This window comes from Aptenodytes forsteri, unplaced genomic scaffold (assembly GCF_000699145.1).
Source record: "Aptenodytes forsteri isolate BGI_AS27 unplaced genomic scaffold, ASM69914v1 Scaffold107, whole genome shotgun sequence".
In the NCBI taxonomy this organism is placed as follows: Eukaryota; Metazoa; Chordata; class Aves; order Sphenisciformes; family Spheniscidae; genus Aptenodytes; species Aptenodytes forsteri.
In genome coordinates this window covers 654,324-673,362 of record NW_008794118.1, presented here as the reverse complement: position 1 = coordinate 673,362, position 19,039 = coordinate 654,324, and the positions used below count along the sequence as shown (strand labels likewise).

Below are 19,039 nucleotides of genomic sequence, written 5' to 3'. Positions count from 1 at the left end.
AGTTTGCAGCATTAAAAAAAATTGCCCCCAAAAAAAAAAAAAAAAAAGTCCTGCTCATTTTTTCTTCATTTGTCTCGTACCTGCAGGCTGCAGCAAGCTCAGCAGAGCTGGAGGAGAGCAGGACAAGCTGGTGCCATGCAGCTGCTGCTCCTCCTTCCCAGACTCTGGGTTAGTGCTCCGAGCTCCACAACCAGCCCACAGGACGACTCCTGCCTAATAACTGCTCAGAGTTAAAGGCAGAGCTGTCCCAGCCTCTTCCAGAAGCAGGGCTGGCTGCTCCCTGCTCAATCCTAAAGGCTCACTCACGCCCATCTTTCTACCTGAACATTTCCTGCTCTGGGCAACTTCAGTTGAAACAGTCTTCAGAAGAACAACCGGCATCACACGCCAGGTAAGCCAAGGGGCCGCTAGGGAGGGCGTGCTGCCTGCGGCGGAGGTGGGAGATCAAATCTCTCTTGGTAGAGAAGGGGCCTGAGCTGCAGCTTTCTGTGCTCTACCTGGACATGCTCGCTACCAGGGTAAACCCAGTAGCGACTGCCATCTTGAAAGGCTGCAGACAAGAGGTGCATTGCTGGTTCAAGCATCTAAAGCATTTTGTAGGGGAATAGCTGTATGAGACCAACACTGAGTTCTTCAGCCCTGCTGTGAGTAAGCCTTTCTCAGGGTGTGCAGGAACTACAGACACCTGGCAACACTGATAGCACTATCTGGGGCAGCTGGAGAGTTTAGGGTGAGGCAGTAGCTGAAGGAGAGTGCAAAGACTGTTATTTTGGGTAGAGACATGTATATTTTAAGTTCTTTGTCAATACAGAAGTAGGTGTAAATGTCCTATTGAGGAGTCAGAAGACAGAAGGTAGTTTGGAGAAGGTTATAAATCCACCCTTCCCTTCTACAAAGGTCCATCAAAGGTCCAGTGTCGGTGGTGGGGTGGGATCAGGTGTGGTGACTTGGCAGTAATTTGGCAGTAATTTCCTTCAGCACATAAAAAGGGCATGTCCTGGACAGAGGTGATTTAGTAGTGGATGTTGGATGCTGTTTGTAGAGGAGGATAAGGCAAACCTATAGCTTGGGCATTGTAAATTAGTTTCTGGGAAAGGAAGGAAGAAAGAAATGGGCTAAAGAAGTTTTTCTGCACAGAGTATTTTCTTTTTGTTCCTCATTTTAAAATAGTATAAGGGGACTACGTGGGCTTGCCTAGGGGCCGAATGCAGGTGCAGGGCAGTGCTGTGAAACCTAGCAGGAGTTTCTCATTGGGTAAGTTTTGTGGTTGGTCTGAACAAATCCCTGTTGATCTAAATGTGTCTGTGGGTGAGGCTGGTGGATGCTGGCTGGCTTCAGCCCCACCTGTATTTCTTCCTGTGCAGACTCAGTCAACAAGTGGCAATATAACCTCTTTTAAAAGACAGACCCTCTGTACAAAGCTCAAAGTATCTTTTCTTTCTCTTTCTCTCTCTTTTCTGTTGCTGTGAATTCCCTAGGGTTTACAAACTTAGCCTGTCTCAATTATTCACCTTGATATATTGAGAACCTGAGCAAATCAGATGGGAGCTCCTGGCAGCAGTTTTGTGTTGGCAATATATAGCAAAGACACATTTCAATTTTACTGAGAATGTCTTTGTGTGCCAGGAAACCACCATTTTCTTGGTTAGAGCTCTCTTTAGTGCTGTAAGCAGTGAAATCTGCACACAAAACTACAGCTTTCCTAACTCGCCTCCCTGTGTTGAGTACCAAGAGTACCATGCTTCAGCAATCATTCGATAGCCAATTCAAACCTGAAGCACTCGTGAGTTACAGCCAGTACATCAGTCATTGCGTTGGCTGTGAACGTGGCCCTGTGGACCACAAGACGTGCTCCAGGTTTTTGGTGCATCTCCCCAGTGACTGCAGGCCACTGGGCAAGCTTTACATTTTTGAGAGCTGCCCGAGCCTGAGCCTGCTTTGCATCAAAGCTGTCGCAAAGATTGCATGTAGGTGAACACTCAAAGCAAGCTCACTACAGTGAGAGTCCAACCTGAGGGCCCTTCCCTTGCTCAGACTGGGCCTGGCCACCACACACCCCGCAAAGCTATGCAGCGGATAGACAAGCCCGGACCTCCTGCTGGAAGGTTCGGTGCCACCCGTAGTGGTGCTGCGCTAGCCGCTGATTTACAGAGATGGGTCACAGGAGATGGCATGTTGGAGCCCGCTCCCAGGGACAGCCAGCACAGATGGAACCCTGGGAGGCTTCAACAGAAATGGGTTTCCTAAGAGAGGACTGGAGGAAGCGCAGGTGCTCTGCCCCTGCACAGGGAGCGCTGGCAGAGGGCACGCACCAAGGGGAGCTCAACGGTGCAAGATGTGCCCTGCAGCGCTCTGCCGTGGCGAGGAGCTTCGAGCAGACCCACTGCGCAGCGAGGACAGGATCCTCACAGACCTGTGCTGTCTCATAGAATGTTCTTAGATGACAACTTTTTGGTAACATTTATAATAAGCTAAAGAAACATATCCACTAGCTTTGCAAGTGTGACCTTATTGCTTTAGGAATTTAAATCCAAGTTTGGATTTCACTGTCCTCTCTTTGAGCTCCTGTTGCTCTTGCCCTTGTTCTTGTCACTGTTCTCTTTCAAGCACTGCTCATCATTTCAGCTATAAAACACTCTACTTCTAAGAGGGCCGAGCCCTCAAGCTCGAAGAACACATGAACTCAAAGAAACCAGCACTCGGCTTCTTTGTGAGAAAAAAAACTGTATCACTTACTATCACAATGCGAATGTGTCATATTGGCCACATAATCCTCTTGCAAATCTCTGCCGTTTGAAGTGATAATTAATCTCCCATAAAGATTTCCCCGTGGGATCGCTGAAGCCATCTTACTGTAGCAGTTGTGAGGATTTTCTAATTCAGTCAAAAAGTGATGTATTCACAGATGTGCCAGATTTCAAATAATTACCTGCTACACTAATTATCCAGGATAAGTCAAGCATTAATCTCCATCTTTATCTCTGTGTAGAAAATCTGTTGTTTACACTTTGTGAAATGTTTTTTGTAAAGATTTCCATCACCATCTCCTTGCTGGGCCATATGGTTTAGATCAGACTTTGCCAAATAATGGCCAGCTTCTCAGCTGGTACTGACCCAGCCAGCAGAGCCCCAGCAATGGAAGACTGTTTCAGTTCTCTGTATGAGATGGCTACCAGTGCCTCAGCCTCTAGGTTCCTCAACCTCTTCATGTGTTTAGTATTTCAGCTCCCTCGTGGCTGGAAAGCTGATGGAGGAAAATGCTGTTACTTTTAACTTAGCACATAGGAGCTGAAGCACAGGGCTGTCCTGTGGGAAGCCTGCGGCAAACTGGGAGCCCGATCTCGTGACTCTTGAATTAGCATCCCTGAAACTACTGGGATAGTCCTGAGTTTACGTTAGCTCAGGGCTGATGATAGGCTGAAACAGCACTCTGCTGTTGCACACTGTGGTTAGCTCTGGTTTAGGCTGGTGTAGAGCCTGGCACAAACACTCAGCTAAAACATAATGCTGAGATGACGGTAACGCTCGGCAGCCAGGCACTCTGAGATCTTCAAACTTTTCCACTGTAAAACAATCACAAGACAATGAGTTACTGAAGCTCCTCTGTGCTACACAGAGGTGCACAAGGGCTTCTGCCCCTTCATCTAACAAGAGGGAAGAAGTGTGGTCCTGGGATGCAAATCTTCCCCACGCCCATTTGGAAAGAATAATGTATAAAGACATCTAGCATCTTTCTAGCTGGCACAAAAAGGGCTGTGTGTGCCTTTCTTGTGCTTTATTATACAACAGTCAGTGGGCTAAGCTGGAAATCAGGCTGCTGCCTGTCAGATGCAGATATAGATGGCTGTGACAATGCCCTCAGGACCGTGAGGCATGTCTAGCCGTGACTGAGTGCTTCAGAAGGAGGCACGGGAAGCTTTCCCGTTGTGCCGGGAATGCTGGCAGAAGCCGGCGTGATTTCTGCATCAGGAGTAGCAGGACTGCTCTCTGCTGCTGTCCCAGGAGGTGCCAGCAGCAGCCCCACAAGGTTAGGAAGTGCCCAAGCTGTAGTACTTTCCTCTAGGAAGGAAGGAGGAGGCTCAGCGTTCACCTTTAAAAGGTGCTCGCTGACATATCTTATTTGCAGCCTATTGAGGAAGGGAGGCTTGTTGCCTGAGAGGCACAGGAACTTCAAAGGTGCTTTTTTGCTGTGTAATTAGCTGCGCTGCGTAGTGTAGGAAAAGTCATTAAACTCTATTTAGTATATTTCTATCTCACGTGCCTCTTTATTGCTTTTTGCTAAACCCAGAGCAGGAAACAGCACAGAAAATGTATCAGCAATGGCTTTCAAGCAGGCTAGCACAAGAAAGATACCCTTGTGTGTCCTGAACAGAAAGCATTGCAGAAAGAGGGTCAGGAGAATGTTAATCTTTACAGAACCCGACACAGACGACTCTTGTGCAGTTTCAAAGCTGTTAATTTTGTAATATGTTTTGGGCAAACTGGTAATAACATCAGCAGAGCTTGGGGGTTTAATGACAAGCCCAGAGAAGCAAGCAGCAAAAATCCAAGCAGGCTATTTGAGGTAAACGATGCTTAATATTTTTCAAAGAAAAATATGTCATAGAAAGAAAAAAATGTCTATAAGAAAAAGCAGGGACCTCCAAAGGCAATTAATGCATAGGTAATTCAGCTGCAGCTGACAACAAATGACTGCTGTCAAAGCTGGGGATGACATACTGAAGGATAAGAACTTAATAGGATCAATCTCAAAAATAATACAAGAAAAATTACTACAGGAGGACAATCTAGCATTAGAAAAAGCAATTAGAACAGTCAGGGAATGAGGCAGCCAGAGAAGAGATGAAAGTATGGTCTAGCACAAAATCACACGCTGCACTGGGTAAAGCAAACGGAGTCCTGATCAGCGACCAGACGGGCGGCTGCAGTGGCCCCACGCTGACCACACACGGCTTTGAAGAGGAGCGTGTGGCAATGCCCTGGGGAGAACAAGCCCACGGCAGACACAAACCGGCACATACAAAGCGAAGGAGCACCCAGATGTGAGGGAAAACATGCTCAGAGAGCCGCAGAGCAAACCCCATGCACAAGCATGCAACAATGCAGGCAAATGGGTAAGGGCAGGGCGTGCAGTGTGGGGAGGGAGAGCAGCTCCCCGGGCAGCAGCTCGGCCCGGGATGCGGGGTGCTTTCTGGCTGCAGCACAGAAAAGAAAAAGGACGTACATGAAGCATCATAGGCAACAGAAAAGAAAAAGGACGTACATGAAGCATAGGCAGGTCCTGAAGAAATACTCATAAATAAATACCAGCACTGGGATACAAGAAAAGAGAATTCTTGGGCCAGGATACAGGTAAAGTCTTGATTTCAGAAAAGAGCTATCCTTATCTGGTAAAAGGCAGAAGGCAGCAAGGCCCTTAGGTGAGGAAATCAAACAGAGCGCAAGGGAGAAAAACCCAAAATCTAAATGTTTACATAGCAGACATTTCAGATAAGCCATCAATGGGATTGCGAGCCTTAAAAACTTGAAAGCTGGATGAAGATCCCAGTCATGGTAGAGCCCATAAAAGAATACGCTGTAACAGAGGAAGTTAGGAAAAGCTTCCTTCATTTTGCAGTGTCCGAGGTCCATCACTTCGAACAGATCAAGGGAATGGCCAGTTCAGTTTCAACAAGACATACAGCACGGTGACTGCGTTTTATAATAAGATGGATAAAGGGCTCCATCTTTGGAGCGTAGCCAAAGAGGCTCGGAAATTATGGAAATGGGGTAGGTCACTGGTTGCAATGGAAAAGAAAATCACTAATGGCTTCTGAAGACGCAAGGTCAAGTGAAGAGCACGGGCATTCACTTCTGAGTGACACCACAGCAGACCTATTAGATGAGCTGTTGCACTGGCCACCGCTTCCCCAGAACGGACCTCCATGCTGCAAGTTGGCCGATTTTCCCAGCTCCGGGGAATCAGTTTGTACTTGGAAAATGCATGCTTTAGCAACTCTGCTATTTATATCTTCCACGTGCAGAATATATTAATAATTAATTTTTTTGTTATAGCTTGCAATGCATTACATTCCACAATGGATTTAGGTTATATATATCAATTAACTTTCATCTCCCACCAGCATATTGGATGGAAACAATGATAGCTAATGAGAAGGCCAGGGAATATTATATTTGAGAAAACACAGAGAACTGCGGATTGTGCTGGTTTTAGTGCAGTTAAATTATTTGAACTGACACCTTTTTTTTTTTTTCCCTTCAGTCACATTCTAGTAAAGTTCAGTTTTTATTTTAATAGTCAAATAAATCAGAGCAATAGGAAGGTCATGCAGACAAATAGTTCTCTAAAAAAGCTTCAGCAGGAAGAAACAATGAGAAAGATATCACTAAAGCTTTGTTCTTCCTGCCATCTATTCTCTCTCCTTTATCACTGCCTGCTAAGAGCCTCTTTTCATGCTCAGAGAGACAAGGTGCATCTCTGCTGATAATGTTAACTACTTCCAGCCAGGTCAAAATCAAGTAATTCACACGTGCCCATAGAGAAACGGTGGGCTGGGAAGGTATGTCTAACCCAAAGTGTTTGAGTGTTGATGAACCTCTGAGTACTCTGGCAAAAAAGAACAACTTCGCCTCATTTCTACTTGCACTATTTCCAGAATATTATCTTTTGATTTTTTTCTGCATAGCCGGTCAGCCTGGTGCCCATAGAGAAACGGTGGGCTGGGAAGGTATGTCTAACCCAAAGTGCTTGAGTGTTGATGAACCTCTGAGTACCGTGGCAAAAAAGAACAACTTCGCCTCATTTCTACTTGCACTATTTCCAGAATATTATCTTTTGATTTTTTTCTGCATAGCCGGTCAGCCTGGGATTTGAGTCTTCCAAGGAAGAAGAAATGTCTTGAAATTTCTTGCTAGACTGGTGGGAGCCAGATACAAAGGAGACTCAGGTACTTCTCTGTACCCTTCTTTATTTATTTCTTGTTTATTTTTTTTCCAAGAGAAATTAGTCCCAAGAAGAAAAATCCCAGTTTGGATCCACATGTGAATTTCAGATCCCAGGATCCAGCCTGTGCCATTCTAAGGATGTGATTTCAGCTGCAAAATGTGATGTCAGCTGCAACAAAGGTATTTAAAGGTCTAACAGTTTATTTAATGTGTTATTTGGGGCCATTGGTAACTTTTAGATCTCAACTCTGATTATGAGTAATCACAAAGCACATTTGATGGTCTTTGCCACTGACTCCTGTGCTACAAAAATGTTAACCAGAATATCTGGTTGCATCGAGCTGGCCAGATGGGGAGTAACACAGTAAATTCATTACTGGTCTGACCGTGGGAGCTGTTTTCATGTGTTGCTGGAATTTCTCTGAATCAAAGCTCTGAGCCTCACTGTGTCTCCTTAGGCTTTACAACCTTTTTATGCACATACATACACAGCCCTGATATCCCTTCCTCAAGTAACCAAAAGAATGAAATGATCATTCCCAAACTTCCATAGTTAAGCAATGAAACCATGTACATGTATTCAGGTACCAAACGCTTTAGTATTTTGCTCTTTTATGACTGGTCATAAATTGCCTTTCCTCAGCGAAGGAGTGGAGCTGGACTATGTCTTTTACTGAGTCTGTCAAGCTCATAGCACCAGTGGGAGAAGCAGGTGCCCGACACCTCTGGAAGTCAGCCTGCTTGCATAGTCACTTAAATGCAGTGCATGAGCTTAGCTGCCAAAAATTGAAAAAAAAATGCTCAAAAAATGAAAAATACTAGCTAAACATCCCAATTGCTTAAATATATCCTTGAGCCAAAAGAAAGGGAACCATTACAAACGTATAAGATCGCTCAAGTCTCTAAGTGAATCTTGAGCCGTACAGACAGCGCTTATTCAGGAGACGAAGCCCCTGTTTCTTCCCCAGATTCTGAGAGCAGGGTCTGCAGCTGAGGAGCTGCGGCGGACCAGACCGGAGAACAGAAATGCAGACGAGGAGCCACAGCACAGCATCCAGGTTATTAGACATCTTCCCGTTTAATTGGAGTTGTATGTATCCTGTTTCACCTATATAATCAGCATCAACTTATTTGCTAGATTGCAGTGTGTTGAAAGGGAAATCTGTGAAGCACTGGCATCTAAAAAGTCACGTTTCAGAGGATTCTTAATATAGCTGTTCCCAGTGCTCGTATCGTGTGAAAGCTCTTCCCAGATAAATCCCTTTTAGTTTTTCACTGCTTTTTCCTCAGTAATATTTTTCCTTTATCTTTCACTTTTCCTCTTTTCTTCTGCCTTTTTAACAGAAGTCCCCTCGATGCAGAAGCACAAGCTAATGCTAATTGAGCTTGTCAGGCCTAAATAAAAGATGGGGTAATGTAGGGGGCTGCAACCTACGTGGTTCCATCTGGATACTTCAACTTCTATCATGTAGCAAGAGCAAACCTTGCTGCGCTGCTTCGCACGTAATGGGCAGAGAATTATTGACCTGTCATGCGGGGCACTGTTGCGTTAACTACACCAAAGAAAACAGAACCCACCCATATGAATGCCAGCAAATTCCCTGTAATATCTTAAATCAGCCAGGGGTCATCTACAGCTTGCAAGCTCATCTTGTTTTTTACTTAAATGTAATGTTTCTGCTCCTCTGAATAAGCCATGAGTGGTTTGGCCATGGTGGTACACAGGGTCAGATAAATATCTGGGTTTTCAAAGATTAAAATCAACAAAAAGGATTAACCTTCTGACCCTGCTGACAGTGGTCGTATGAGCAGGGGTTTGCAGGATTGGGCACTAGGATGGAGAATTAGTTTTGTCTAGTCTGACAACAGAAGAAAGATGCAGCATGTGAAGTCAGAGCACATCGAGTGCTTCCATTTAGAGGCTCTGCAAACACCAGATGAATATTAACAACTTGATTCAAGTCCATGGGTTATATGTAATTAGGCCAAAGCCAGCAAAAAGACAAACAGTTCTACACCTTCAAATGAATACTTTAGCTTGCTAACAAAAAGCAATTAAGCTGCCTGCCAGTCTAGAGCAAGGCTCCAGGGCTAATTTCACACACAGGCTTCTCGCTGTATGGTAGCATCACGGCACACCACTGCTGCAACATATTTCCCTTCACTTTCAAATAAAAATCTGTTGGGAGTCCCCCACATCCAGCGACGAGCTCCAGAGAAAGCACCCAGCCTTGGGAATCAATCCCGCTCCTCTAAAGATGTGCTACAGCTATGCAGGAGGGAACTAGAGCGCAGGGGTCTGGCATTTCTTCACACATATCACACTCCGTGGGGAAACGTAACAGAAATCTGTCTGTCCAAATGTCACAAAAGGCACCGACTAAGTTCAGGAGAATTTGCGATTTCAATTAATTATTACTGATGACACGGATGAGTTTTGGGAGCACAGTAATTGAGATTTGGGTAATTACAGTTGCACTGTAGAATGAAGAAAAGACTCGAGTGTATTACCTGCACCCAGAACACGGGGTCTGCACATGGGCAGTGACCAGCAGGATGTGTATGTTGGTCAGCTGGAGCCCCTGAGGGCCATGAAACTGGGGGACAAACAGTGATATTTTATTCAGCTGGCGAACCAAAGGAGAGCCATTTAATCCCCTTTCTAGAGCCTAGTTGTGTTGCTACACCATAAAAACCTTCAAGAGACATTAATCCCAGCTCATATTGGCAACAAGAGTATAACGAGAGGATAATTTCATTTCCTGCTGTATGACAGAGTTAAAAAACAAACACATCTCGATTTCTCCTAAGAAACTCAAATTAATGGTTCTGCAATGGGACTTGTGAGATGAACACTTCCTGATGCTTTACAATAGCTTAGATTTGAGTCCAGGCTTTGGAGCTGGCCTTACCTCTACAGGGGGACAATCTACCACCCCAAAACCTGCCACATGCAGGGACTGTCCAGCTGTGTATCTTGAACTAAGTCTATTGATTCGTAAAATTCTTCCTTAGCAAAACCACCACGTAATAACTGTGCAGGTCATGCAAGCAGAGGAGGTGCAACATTTTTTTGACAGTCCTAGGGGTCATGGATCACAGTGGGGAAGAGAATTTCTGCTGCTGTTGTGAATTAAACTGGGTAGCAATTACTGCCATGGTGCTGAGGGAGTTCAACTGGTGCAGAAAACTAGAGGAATTCTTGTTCTTTGTAGATCAGGAAAAGTTTGATACTACTTCCTGGGGGAAATCCAAAGTCATCTTGGAAACAATGTAATAGGGAGCTGAAAAATCTTTATGTTCCTCTGTACTTTAATTTTTAAGCTCTCTACTTTGCAAAAATGGAGAAAATTCCATGTACAACATCCCTACACTTACAGTCAAAATTTCCTGAAAGTGATCACTTATTTTTAGCTGTGCATACCAACTGTTTCTGTTTACTGTACAGCTTTTGTTTTGCTATGCAAAATATTTATCATTTTCATTCTTGTCCTCCACAATACGTGCTAATCCACTCCATTTCATTCCATCATTTAAAACTGCACTCCTAGTTTGGTGTCCAGTGTCCTAATTTCTCCAATCCGAACACTGGCAACTGTGTTTCAGTTTGGTCATACACGCTACTAGCAGAGATACACTTAAAAAAATTAAAGGTGCAGCTGTCTTTCGCAGTAACAGCTGTCTGAGATGAACTAGCTTGAAATAACAGACATGCAAACCAACAGGAGGATACAAAATACAATATACAAAACAATTTTGTAACTTAATACATACTGCTGGAGTGAAGTCGTTATTCCAACACCACACGTACACCATGTATTACACACCTGAAGCTGTAACACCTTCACTTTCATGCACAGTAGTTAGAGGTAATTTTTCTCAGACCTACTTTGGTGTGACGCTATCCCTGAAGTATTAAGCATCGTTGTACTTTCCTAAAACATCTGAAAGCTGCAAGTGCTTACATCTCTCCTTAATATGTCAGTGGGATGCCTAGTGCTGCTGCGCGCCACTTATCGCTCCAACTCACCTGGAACTCAGATTACGAGTTCACAGCCCTATGGTTCTCCTCCTGCAGATGGGCCTTAGCTGCCGTTCTTCCATTGATCTTGCTTCCCATTGCTCCTGCGGCTGCAGAGTCAGAACTGTTGGTACAGTTCCAGTGACTAATTCCTGCGTGACTTCCCAGAATATCACGGATGTGTCCATGAGGAACACGCTTTCAGAAAATCTGCGTAGATTGCTAATTCCTTGCAAAATATACCTGCACGCTAGGGCACCAGAAAGGCCAAAATGCACCTGCTCCCTAGGACCCCCAGTAACACCCACTATCGCATTGTTCTGAAAAAATTACAAACTGGCAGAAGGATTGTATAACTTCAGATGCAGCCAAGTGGCAATCCTATGAGAAACAGCCTCTCACATAAAGTGTCCTCATTACCCACTCTGTTACTTTCTGCCACTTACAAATGATGGAGCCACCTGGCTACTCTCAGATAAGTTCCATTGTCCTTCCTCTTGTCATCGTGACATATTCCTCTTCTATTCCTCAGGTGATGGTATTTCTGTCACGTCTGGGAAGGTATTGAGATGAGAGACCCGGCAGTGCATAACATCCAGTTTCATTCTGTGCTGCTTGTATAGAACATTCTGATCTTCACATATTGAAACAGCGCAAAGCGTATGGAAATTTTGGTGTGCATTTGGATTTTGTTTGCTTTGTCGGTGAAACACAGCACCTCCCATAACCAGCTCTTGGGCTGTATGAAAAAAATCAATATTGAAACTGCTTCAGGGTACCCCTAGGAAAATGTATTTATTGAAGTCTGAAATAGCTTAGTAAAAAACCAACAAAATTACGGCAGAAAAATTCTTCCTTCTGTGAGTCGGGAATCACTCAAAGCTGTGTGGAGGTTTTACTCTTTGCTTGCCTTGCCCTGTCTTCCACAGATACCCTGTGGTTTCATGCTGTGTGCCTACAGTGCTTAATTAACTACCAAGCCCTAACCCCCATACTGGGGCGGCACAAGGAAGAGCAAAGAAAGAGCAGCTTAGATTCTCCTTTCTCTACCCTCACAGCAGAAATTCATGTATATATGAGACAATGGAGAAAAGCTAACCCGAAGAATAACTGCTACAAATGCATTAACATATTTGTCCCCAGAAGAAAGGAGGGGAGAAAGACTGTTTGCATTGCAGCAGTGCCACTGGCTTATTAACAAGGGGAATTAATTAAGCTGTCCTGACCGCTCCACTGCAGGGATCAACAAGCAGAGATGCACTCTCATCCCTGATGTCTAGCTCATTTTATTTCTCTGCAGAGTCCTGCACGTGGCACAAGATTTCCTACCAATGTATTTGAGAAGACGACCTTCACCCCGCTCCAAGGGCTTCTTGGTCCCTTCCCCTCCTCCCTCCCTGGAATGCTGTCATTCCATGTGTATTCAATGTAACATAAATACTAGGAGGAAGAAATGTCCAGTCTAGCAACCAGTCTACTGTGACTCAGAAAGGGGTAGACCCGATTACAGGAGGTTAAAAAATGACCCACAGTTGTAAAGCTCAACATTTATTAATGAGTTGTTTTCTTCAGGGAAGAGATTAATTGATGTTTGTCCTTAGAATACACATGAAGAAAACTTGTCCCTGAGAGAATGCTGTGAGCATGCAGAAATATTAGCTTCAAAAAACAAGCTGCATGCACTGCACAAGAGGCTGGAAGTCACTGCCTCTTGCCTTCCCAAGAAGGGAAGGCACTGCTCTCACTAGCAATTGCAATATGACAGCTTAAGTGACAAAGAAGTATCCTGTAGCATTTTCACTGTCATTCTTCTGAGTAGGGGGCTCATGCTGCACGCTGAATTGCGTGTTATGCCTAGGTTATCTGGTGAGTTCAGTCCTTTACCCTCAGGTTTCTCACAAGCATACTTTCTGATGGAGCAATTCGCTGTTCCCAAGTCCTCCAAATACAAAAACATTAATACAACGGTCCCCTCTGAACCATTCACTTCAGTTAATTGTTATGATGGGTCTCTCCAAGTCATGTGGGATTGTTTGTAATGTGTCATTGCATCACTCAAATTATTCAGGGAAAAGAATGATGAGTGGTTTGTATCCCAGTGAATAGCAAATACTGCTATTCTTATGCCAATCTTGGGTTTGGGCGTTGTGTCAGTGACAAGCCTATTTGATGACAATAAAGGAAGGGGAATGGGAGTAAATGGCCAAGGATAGTATCTTTGTTTTCTGCCCCTCATTCCAGTCTCCCTGGAATGTGAGGAGTAGCACTGAACAAAGGGAAAGCACTTAAAGCATTGAAACAGACTGATAAAGCAGCCTTTGTGATAAGCTGCTTTTCTGCTCGTTTGGAAGGTCAATGGGCCATTTTTTCTCATACTTTTTAACGTGATAAAGATCAGATGTCCAAAAGTATCACCGATTTGGCTGGGTCTGTGCTCAGTTTGACTACATAACTAAATTTAGGAGCCACTTGAATCAGCAGTTGATCAACAGCAGTTGTGGAACCTGTTCAAGCAGACAACTTAATACTCCCCTCTGTGTGCTTTAGCCAGGAAAGGAGCTCACCCATACATTTCCCCAGAGATTTGTCCAGGAAGTTGGGAATGGAAATAGTAGGAGAGCTGGTGCTGGTTCTTTTTTTCTGTGTTTTATCCTCTATCTTCTAGAGTCAATCCAAGAGTCATCCAAAGCAGAGAAGGAAGTCTCTACTCTGCCTGTACTTCTGAGTGACCAGCTGAGGACACAAATGACTTTCCTAACTTCTGCTTCTGTTCACAGATGATGTAACGCTTCATCACCTCACTATCTCTAATCATGTAATCATGTAATCATCTCTAATCTATCTCACTATCATGTTAGGTGTCAGAACTGGAAAGTAAGTGCCCGCTGGTGTACCTGAAGTACTGTGCACACAAGATTTAGCTTCCTTCCATACTGTTTCTGTGTAGTTTACTTGAAGAGCCTTAAAATGCAGAGCCATGGTGCTTTAGTTTTCAATCTGTTGACAAATTTAATCATCAATGTACAGATTGGCTTTTAGGTACACAGAATGAGATTACAGTAGAGAGACCAATTTTGAACATTCAAATGAAGATAAAGTTAAGTTTGAAACTGGCTCTACAGCCAACTGGCAGCCCTGAGCTGCCTCAGCTCAGAACCATCCTACACTGAGGTTACTCAGGAATCTGAGATTATGGGCCTGCAGTCAGCTGCCAGGAGACTGGCTGGTGTTACAGATGGAAATGATCTAATTTCAGTGGGAAGACTGTGGGATAAGAAATTACAGGACTGGGCTCCTGACACACACGGCTTCAAATGAGAAAATAGTAATAGGAGAGAGGAAAAAAAATATACAACACCCACCCCCCAAGTTAAAACCAAACATCAGGAAGCAGTGGGAAGGCTTCCCTTTATATAACCTCTCTGCTACAAAGTAAATCAGCTGCTAATGACAAGGTGATCAGTGAGGTTACTCTACAGGAGAAGACAAGGGCAGATCACAGCTGGTAAGCCTTTTCCAGCTAAGAAACATTACAAACAGAGCAAAACCTCCTCCGCAAGCATGATTCAGGCTAGTGAGTAGAAATCCCAACTATCTGCTGTCAAAAACTGGGGGCAGCAGTCTCCAGCATCCCAGAAGATACATACTTGCTATAAACCAAACAGATGAAGCACACAGAGAAAAATAAAAGCAAAAAGAGAGAGAATGAGGTAACTTACGGCAATGAGCTGGTAGGAGTTGTTCATCATGGCTATGAGCATGTTCAGCAGCACAACAAGGGAGATGACGTTGTAGGTCCCAAACATAGTGGCCCCAACAAATTCTGTGAACTCATGTCTGGCTTTTACATTGGTGACGTAGAGATTCAGCAGACCGAACACAGACCAGAAAAGTGACTGGAGGGTCTCGAAAAGTCTGCAAATAAAACCAGATTTTTACTTGGCTACCTGACTCTGGGGAATGGAAAACAATGCCTGGTTCAGGCAGCGTTCAGGTGGGGAACACACAGACATCGGGAGCCTGGGACACCATAGAGCGGCTGCTCAGTACAGACATTTATTCTCCCTGGGAGGCAGTCCGCACTCCAGCCACAGTCACCCATTGGCCAATGCATGTGAGAGTTGTGTTACATCAACAACATTTGCTACCTGTCCAAGAGCCCTGTCCACATCCTTGTGAGGTGCAACGAGCCTAACTGCCCTGAAGGAACCCAAGGTTCCCCTTCCCACTCTACACACATGCAAAGAACAGCCACAATATAGTCCCTCTAATTAAAATTGCCATGCTGTGATACTGCTGTTATTTATAGACGTAAGCTCTCCTGTTTAATCGGTGCCTGCATCATTAACATGTCTGCAGACTAAATGTTCAGGGAACCCATCCCAAAGTATAGCATGACCGTAGCAGTTAAATAGTGCACAACAACGAGGCACCACTAGGTAGGAGATACGAGAAATCACGTCCACTTGCGCCTTTTGCTCTGATATAGGCTGAGAGCTTGCAATTACTTTGGCTGCAAGTGAACCAGGCCGGTGTGCGAAGACCCCGTCTGTTAGCAATGCCCGTGGCCAAAAATGGTGGTCGCTACGGCTATGGCTTGTGCAGCAGCTCCCACCCAGCACAGTGCAGTGCCCTCAATAGCATGCTGCAGCAATTGATCAGTAATGACTCAGATGAAAGAGAGTCATCACATTAATTCAGCTGGAGAGGTTTTCTTCTTTTGAAGTCTTCCTTCCATAGATGAACTAGACCTGACCTCACTGTGCTTTACAGCTGATGAGATCATCCCAGGTCTCTATTTGCTTCAGCCAGAGACAAGTGACCTTTCGCAATCACGTCAAATACATAATCAGCAATCTAAATAATTGCTCTATTTGGGCATCTTTGTTTTGGCTTTCCAAAATATGGCATTTATATCATCGAAAAATGACATTTATATGCCTGTTCAAGAGTTTCCATTTTGGCCTGAGGTCAGCAGATATTTTCAAATGCTCCTACTAGAAAAATCAATACAAATAATTCAGATACTTTACTTGACATACCAGGAATCTGTTCTCCCGGCTTCTCCAGGCATCTGTTCCACATGTACCCCCGTGCTTTATATGGGGATTTAGTTTCTTTGTGTATTGTGGACGTATCTCATGTTTTTCACTGGCCAAAATTATAAAGACTCCTTAAAGCAAAAATCCTTTCTCCCAAAAGTCAGGCTGTTTGTTAGATTTATTAAATAAGTCAGGTGGTAAAATAAGGATTAACCAAAGAATGCTAAGCATTTCTCTACTAAAAATGGTGGAGTGCTAGCTATCTTTTAACTTATTTTAACTGTTAGCAGTAAAAGTACTGATTAGGCTGTAGGCTCAGGGGAGACAGAGGTTCCTGTCATGAAAATGAAATCAGTCTTAGAAGTGATCAGTGCATTGCTCTGAATTCACAGTATTAACCAGGAGTATAATTTGGGCCCAGACTAAGGCCAATATATTTACATGTGGACATGTAGTCCCCCTTGAAAAAGACAGCAACTGGTTTCTGCAACTTTGCGTAGAAGTAAGGCTTAGTTAACTCTTTCCTCAGTGTTTAATGACAGGCCAGAACCACAATCTCTTTTCACAGTAAGTGTTTCAGGTGGGGCTCACACTTGGGGCTCACACTGCTTCGGAGAAGCAGCTTTAAAAAAAGAATTTTGGAAATCGTGATTGAAAGACTATCCTCTCCTGCAGAGTATATTTTGGATCTTAAGCAAACAGGAGAAATCTCAAAGCTCCACCACTCTCCACGGCATCTTAGAGAGAGCAGGTGCCCCCCTCTGCCACAGGAACTCTCCTGACCTCCTGCAGTCCCTGGAGAAATGGCCCCAGCGATCAGCGTGACCCTCCAGTGAGAATGACACAGCAGGCAGTAAGGCATGACTTCCTCCACCCCTTCCTCCTCTTCCTCTCCCTCTTCTTCCTCCTTCAGTTGCCAGAATCACAACGATAAACATATTTTCAAATTGTCTGCCTAAGCAGTAGACACTCTGCTTTCTAAGGGATGGTGAAGCCAAAGCATAAAACCTTAAATTATTCATGACTTTACCTCATTGCTCTCACAAAGGAATATTACTTTTCCATGATGTGTGTTTGCGATGCAGAAAATTTCCTCACCAAGAAAATATTAAACCCATCCTTCGGGAGTAATAGGAAATAATGCACCAGTAAATAGGTGTCACATTTTAAACAAGCTGTACAAACGCGAGTGGCATCCTGCTTTTCCTTCCCTTACAAAATTAGATCTTATTGTGTGACTGCCTAGAAATGCTGGTAGGAATCAAAGGGTACTGATTGAAAGCTTTTTACATTTATTCTTTCATTAGGGATGAACTATGAGCAAACTTGAGGTAACACCAGCTCTGACTTGAATTCACTCCAGCCATGCTTGCTCTCCCCAGCCCAACAACATAATTTTCGGTTTTGCAGGTTGCTCGTTCTTAGCCAGTCACCCATGCTGTGCATCTCCTCAAGGGCCAAATGTCAGCTTGTACTGGGGGTGTTAATAACGACTATTTAAACTTTTAAGAACATGTTAAATAAATTTCTTAAGCAAGTCTCAAACAAAAAGTAACTGCAGAGCATTCTGTCCCCTGCCAGGAAACCTCAGTCCTAATGGATCCCCTCCCACTGCGACTTTGTTTTAAACAAACCTCTGCCATAAAGGCTGAGCCCCCTCAATTTCCTTTCTGTGCTACATTCTCCTTGGCAGGGGGTTTAAACTGAATGTTGGGGTGGGAGAAATTGTGGTCTGTATTTAAACTGATCTGCACACTTTCTGTTAAGTGGTTCTGTATCATTTCTAGTTCCCAAGATATTACACCTTCTTACAGACTTGAGGATCTTTTTTTTTTTTCCTGCTGACCCAACGCTCTTTTTCTTTAGTCAAATCCTGCTGTTGTTTTCTCCACTAACCTGCTGACAGTGAAATCTGTAAAACAACTGGTTTGCAATGGAGACAGGTCCAAACCAGAATGCAGAACTGAATACATCTGTTCACCATAGCTCCAGGGAAAGGCAGGCTCTAGTCCTGAACTTTGTGGTTTTGACCCTTTGTGAGCTAGAAGTTGCCGCTTAACAAACATCGTGCTTGCCGAACATTTCTCCCTCTGGCTGCTGCATCAATATGGACGTAGATCAAGGAATAGTATTTGTTATTTAACTCCTTTGCCAGGGCAGCACAGCACATTTCTGGGGTATGCGAAGCAATTAAAATAGAAAAAAGACCAAAGTCTTTAATTCTGTTTTTCATTAGCACTGTGCAGTTCCATTCACTTCCTCCAGATATAGATGGGTTTAATGAGAAAATTCATCAAGCCTATGGTGTTCCTGCTCTGCAGTGGAAAACGGCAGCACGTCTGGTCTACCAGGTCATGATGCTCTTGTAAGGCTGGACTCTATCCCATGAAAATCCCCCACTTCTTTTAAGGAGGGAGCCCGCAGGACAATGTTGGAGCCTTTCCTCTTCCAACCTAGTCATGTGGCCTCAGCCATCATCTGCTTTTGATAACGGTGCAAATAGGTCACAAATCCTTTCTTAACCTCAAGCCTTCAGCTGAGGAAGGGTGGAGAATTATTGGGCATTATGACAAGTTTTATTTAATTTAGCATAAAGTGGTGGACAACAGTTTTGTTTTGCTTGTTTGCAGGGCGTAGGCCTTTTTCTAGACCGTGCTTTATTTATTTCTCTTCCCATTGTGTTTTAAGTACTGTGCAAGCAGCAAGAACAATTGGGTGGGGGCTGATTATTATAATTATTTCCACTATTAGTAATTAAAACAAATACATCAGAAAGACAATTCATGTTATTTTTCAGCATGTGCTATCTCTTTCAACCCTGCCAGCTGTCATCACAGCAATTTCCATGCCAACATCTCAGTAAAGTACCAGCATTTCCAGCAAAAAGGATTTTGCTGGGATTTTAGTCTCACCCCACTGCAAGGAGACCAGAGAAGCCTGCAACATCATGTATGCATAAAAATGGCCTAGGTGAGATTGCTGTTGTTGCTGTATCACATTATTTACTAATACCTTTTTTTCATAGGTTTAT

The 19,039-nt window shown here is 44.0% G+C and overlaps 1 protein-coding gene across 1 annotated transcript in view; it reads right to left on the bottom strand.

Annotated features, from left to right (window-relative positions):
• Positions 1-19,039, bottom strand: part of TRPC5 (transient receptor potential cation channel subfamily C member 5) — a 63,245-nt gene that overhangs the window by 6,149 nt on the left and 38,057 nt on the right. The window contains exon 6 of the mRNA XM_009276500.1: positions 14,686-14,881. Within this exon, the coding sequence (XP_009274775.1) occupies positions 14,686-14,881 (196 nt within the window). The remainder of the gene's footprint in view (positions 1-14,685; positions 14,882-19,039) is intronic.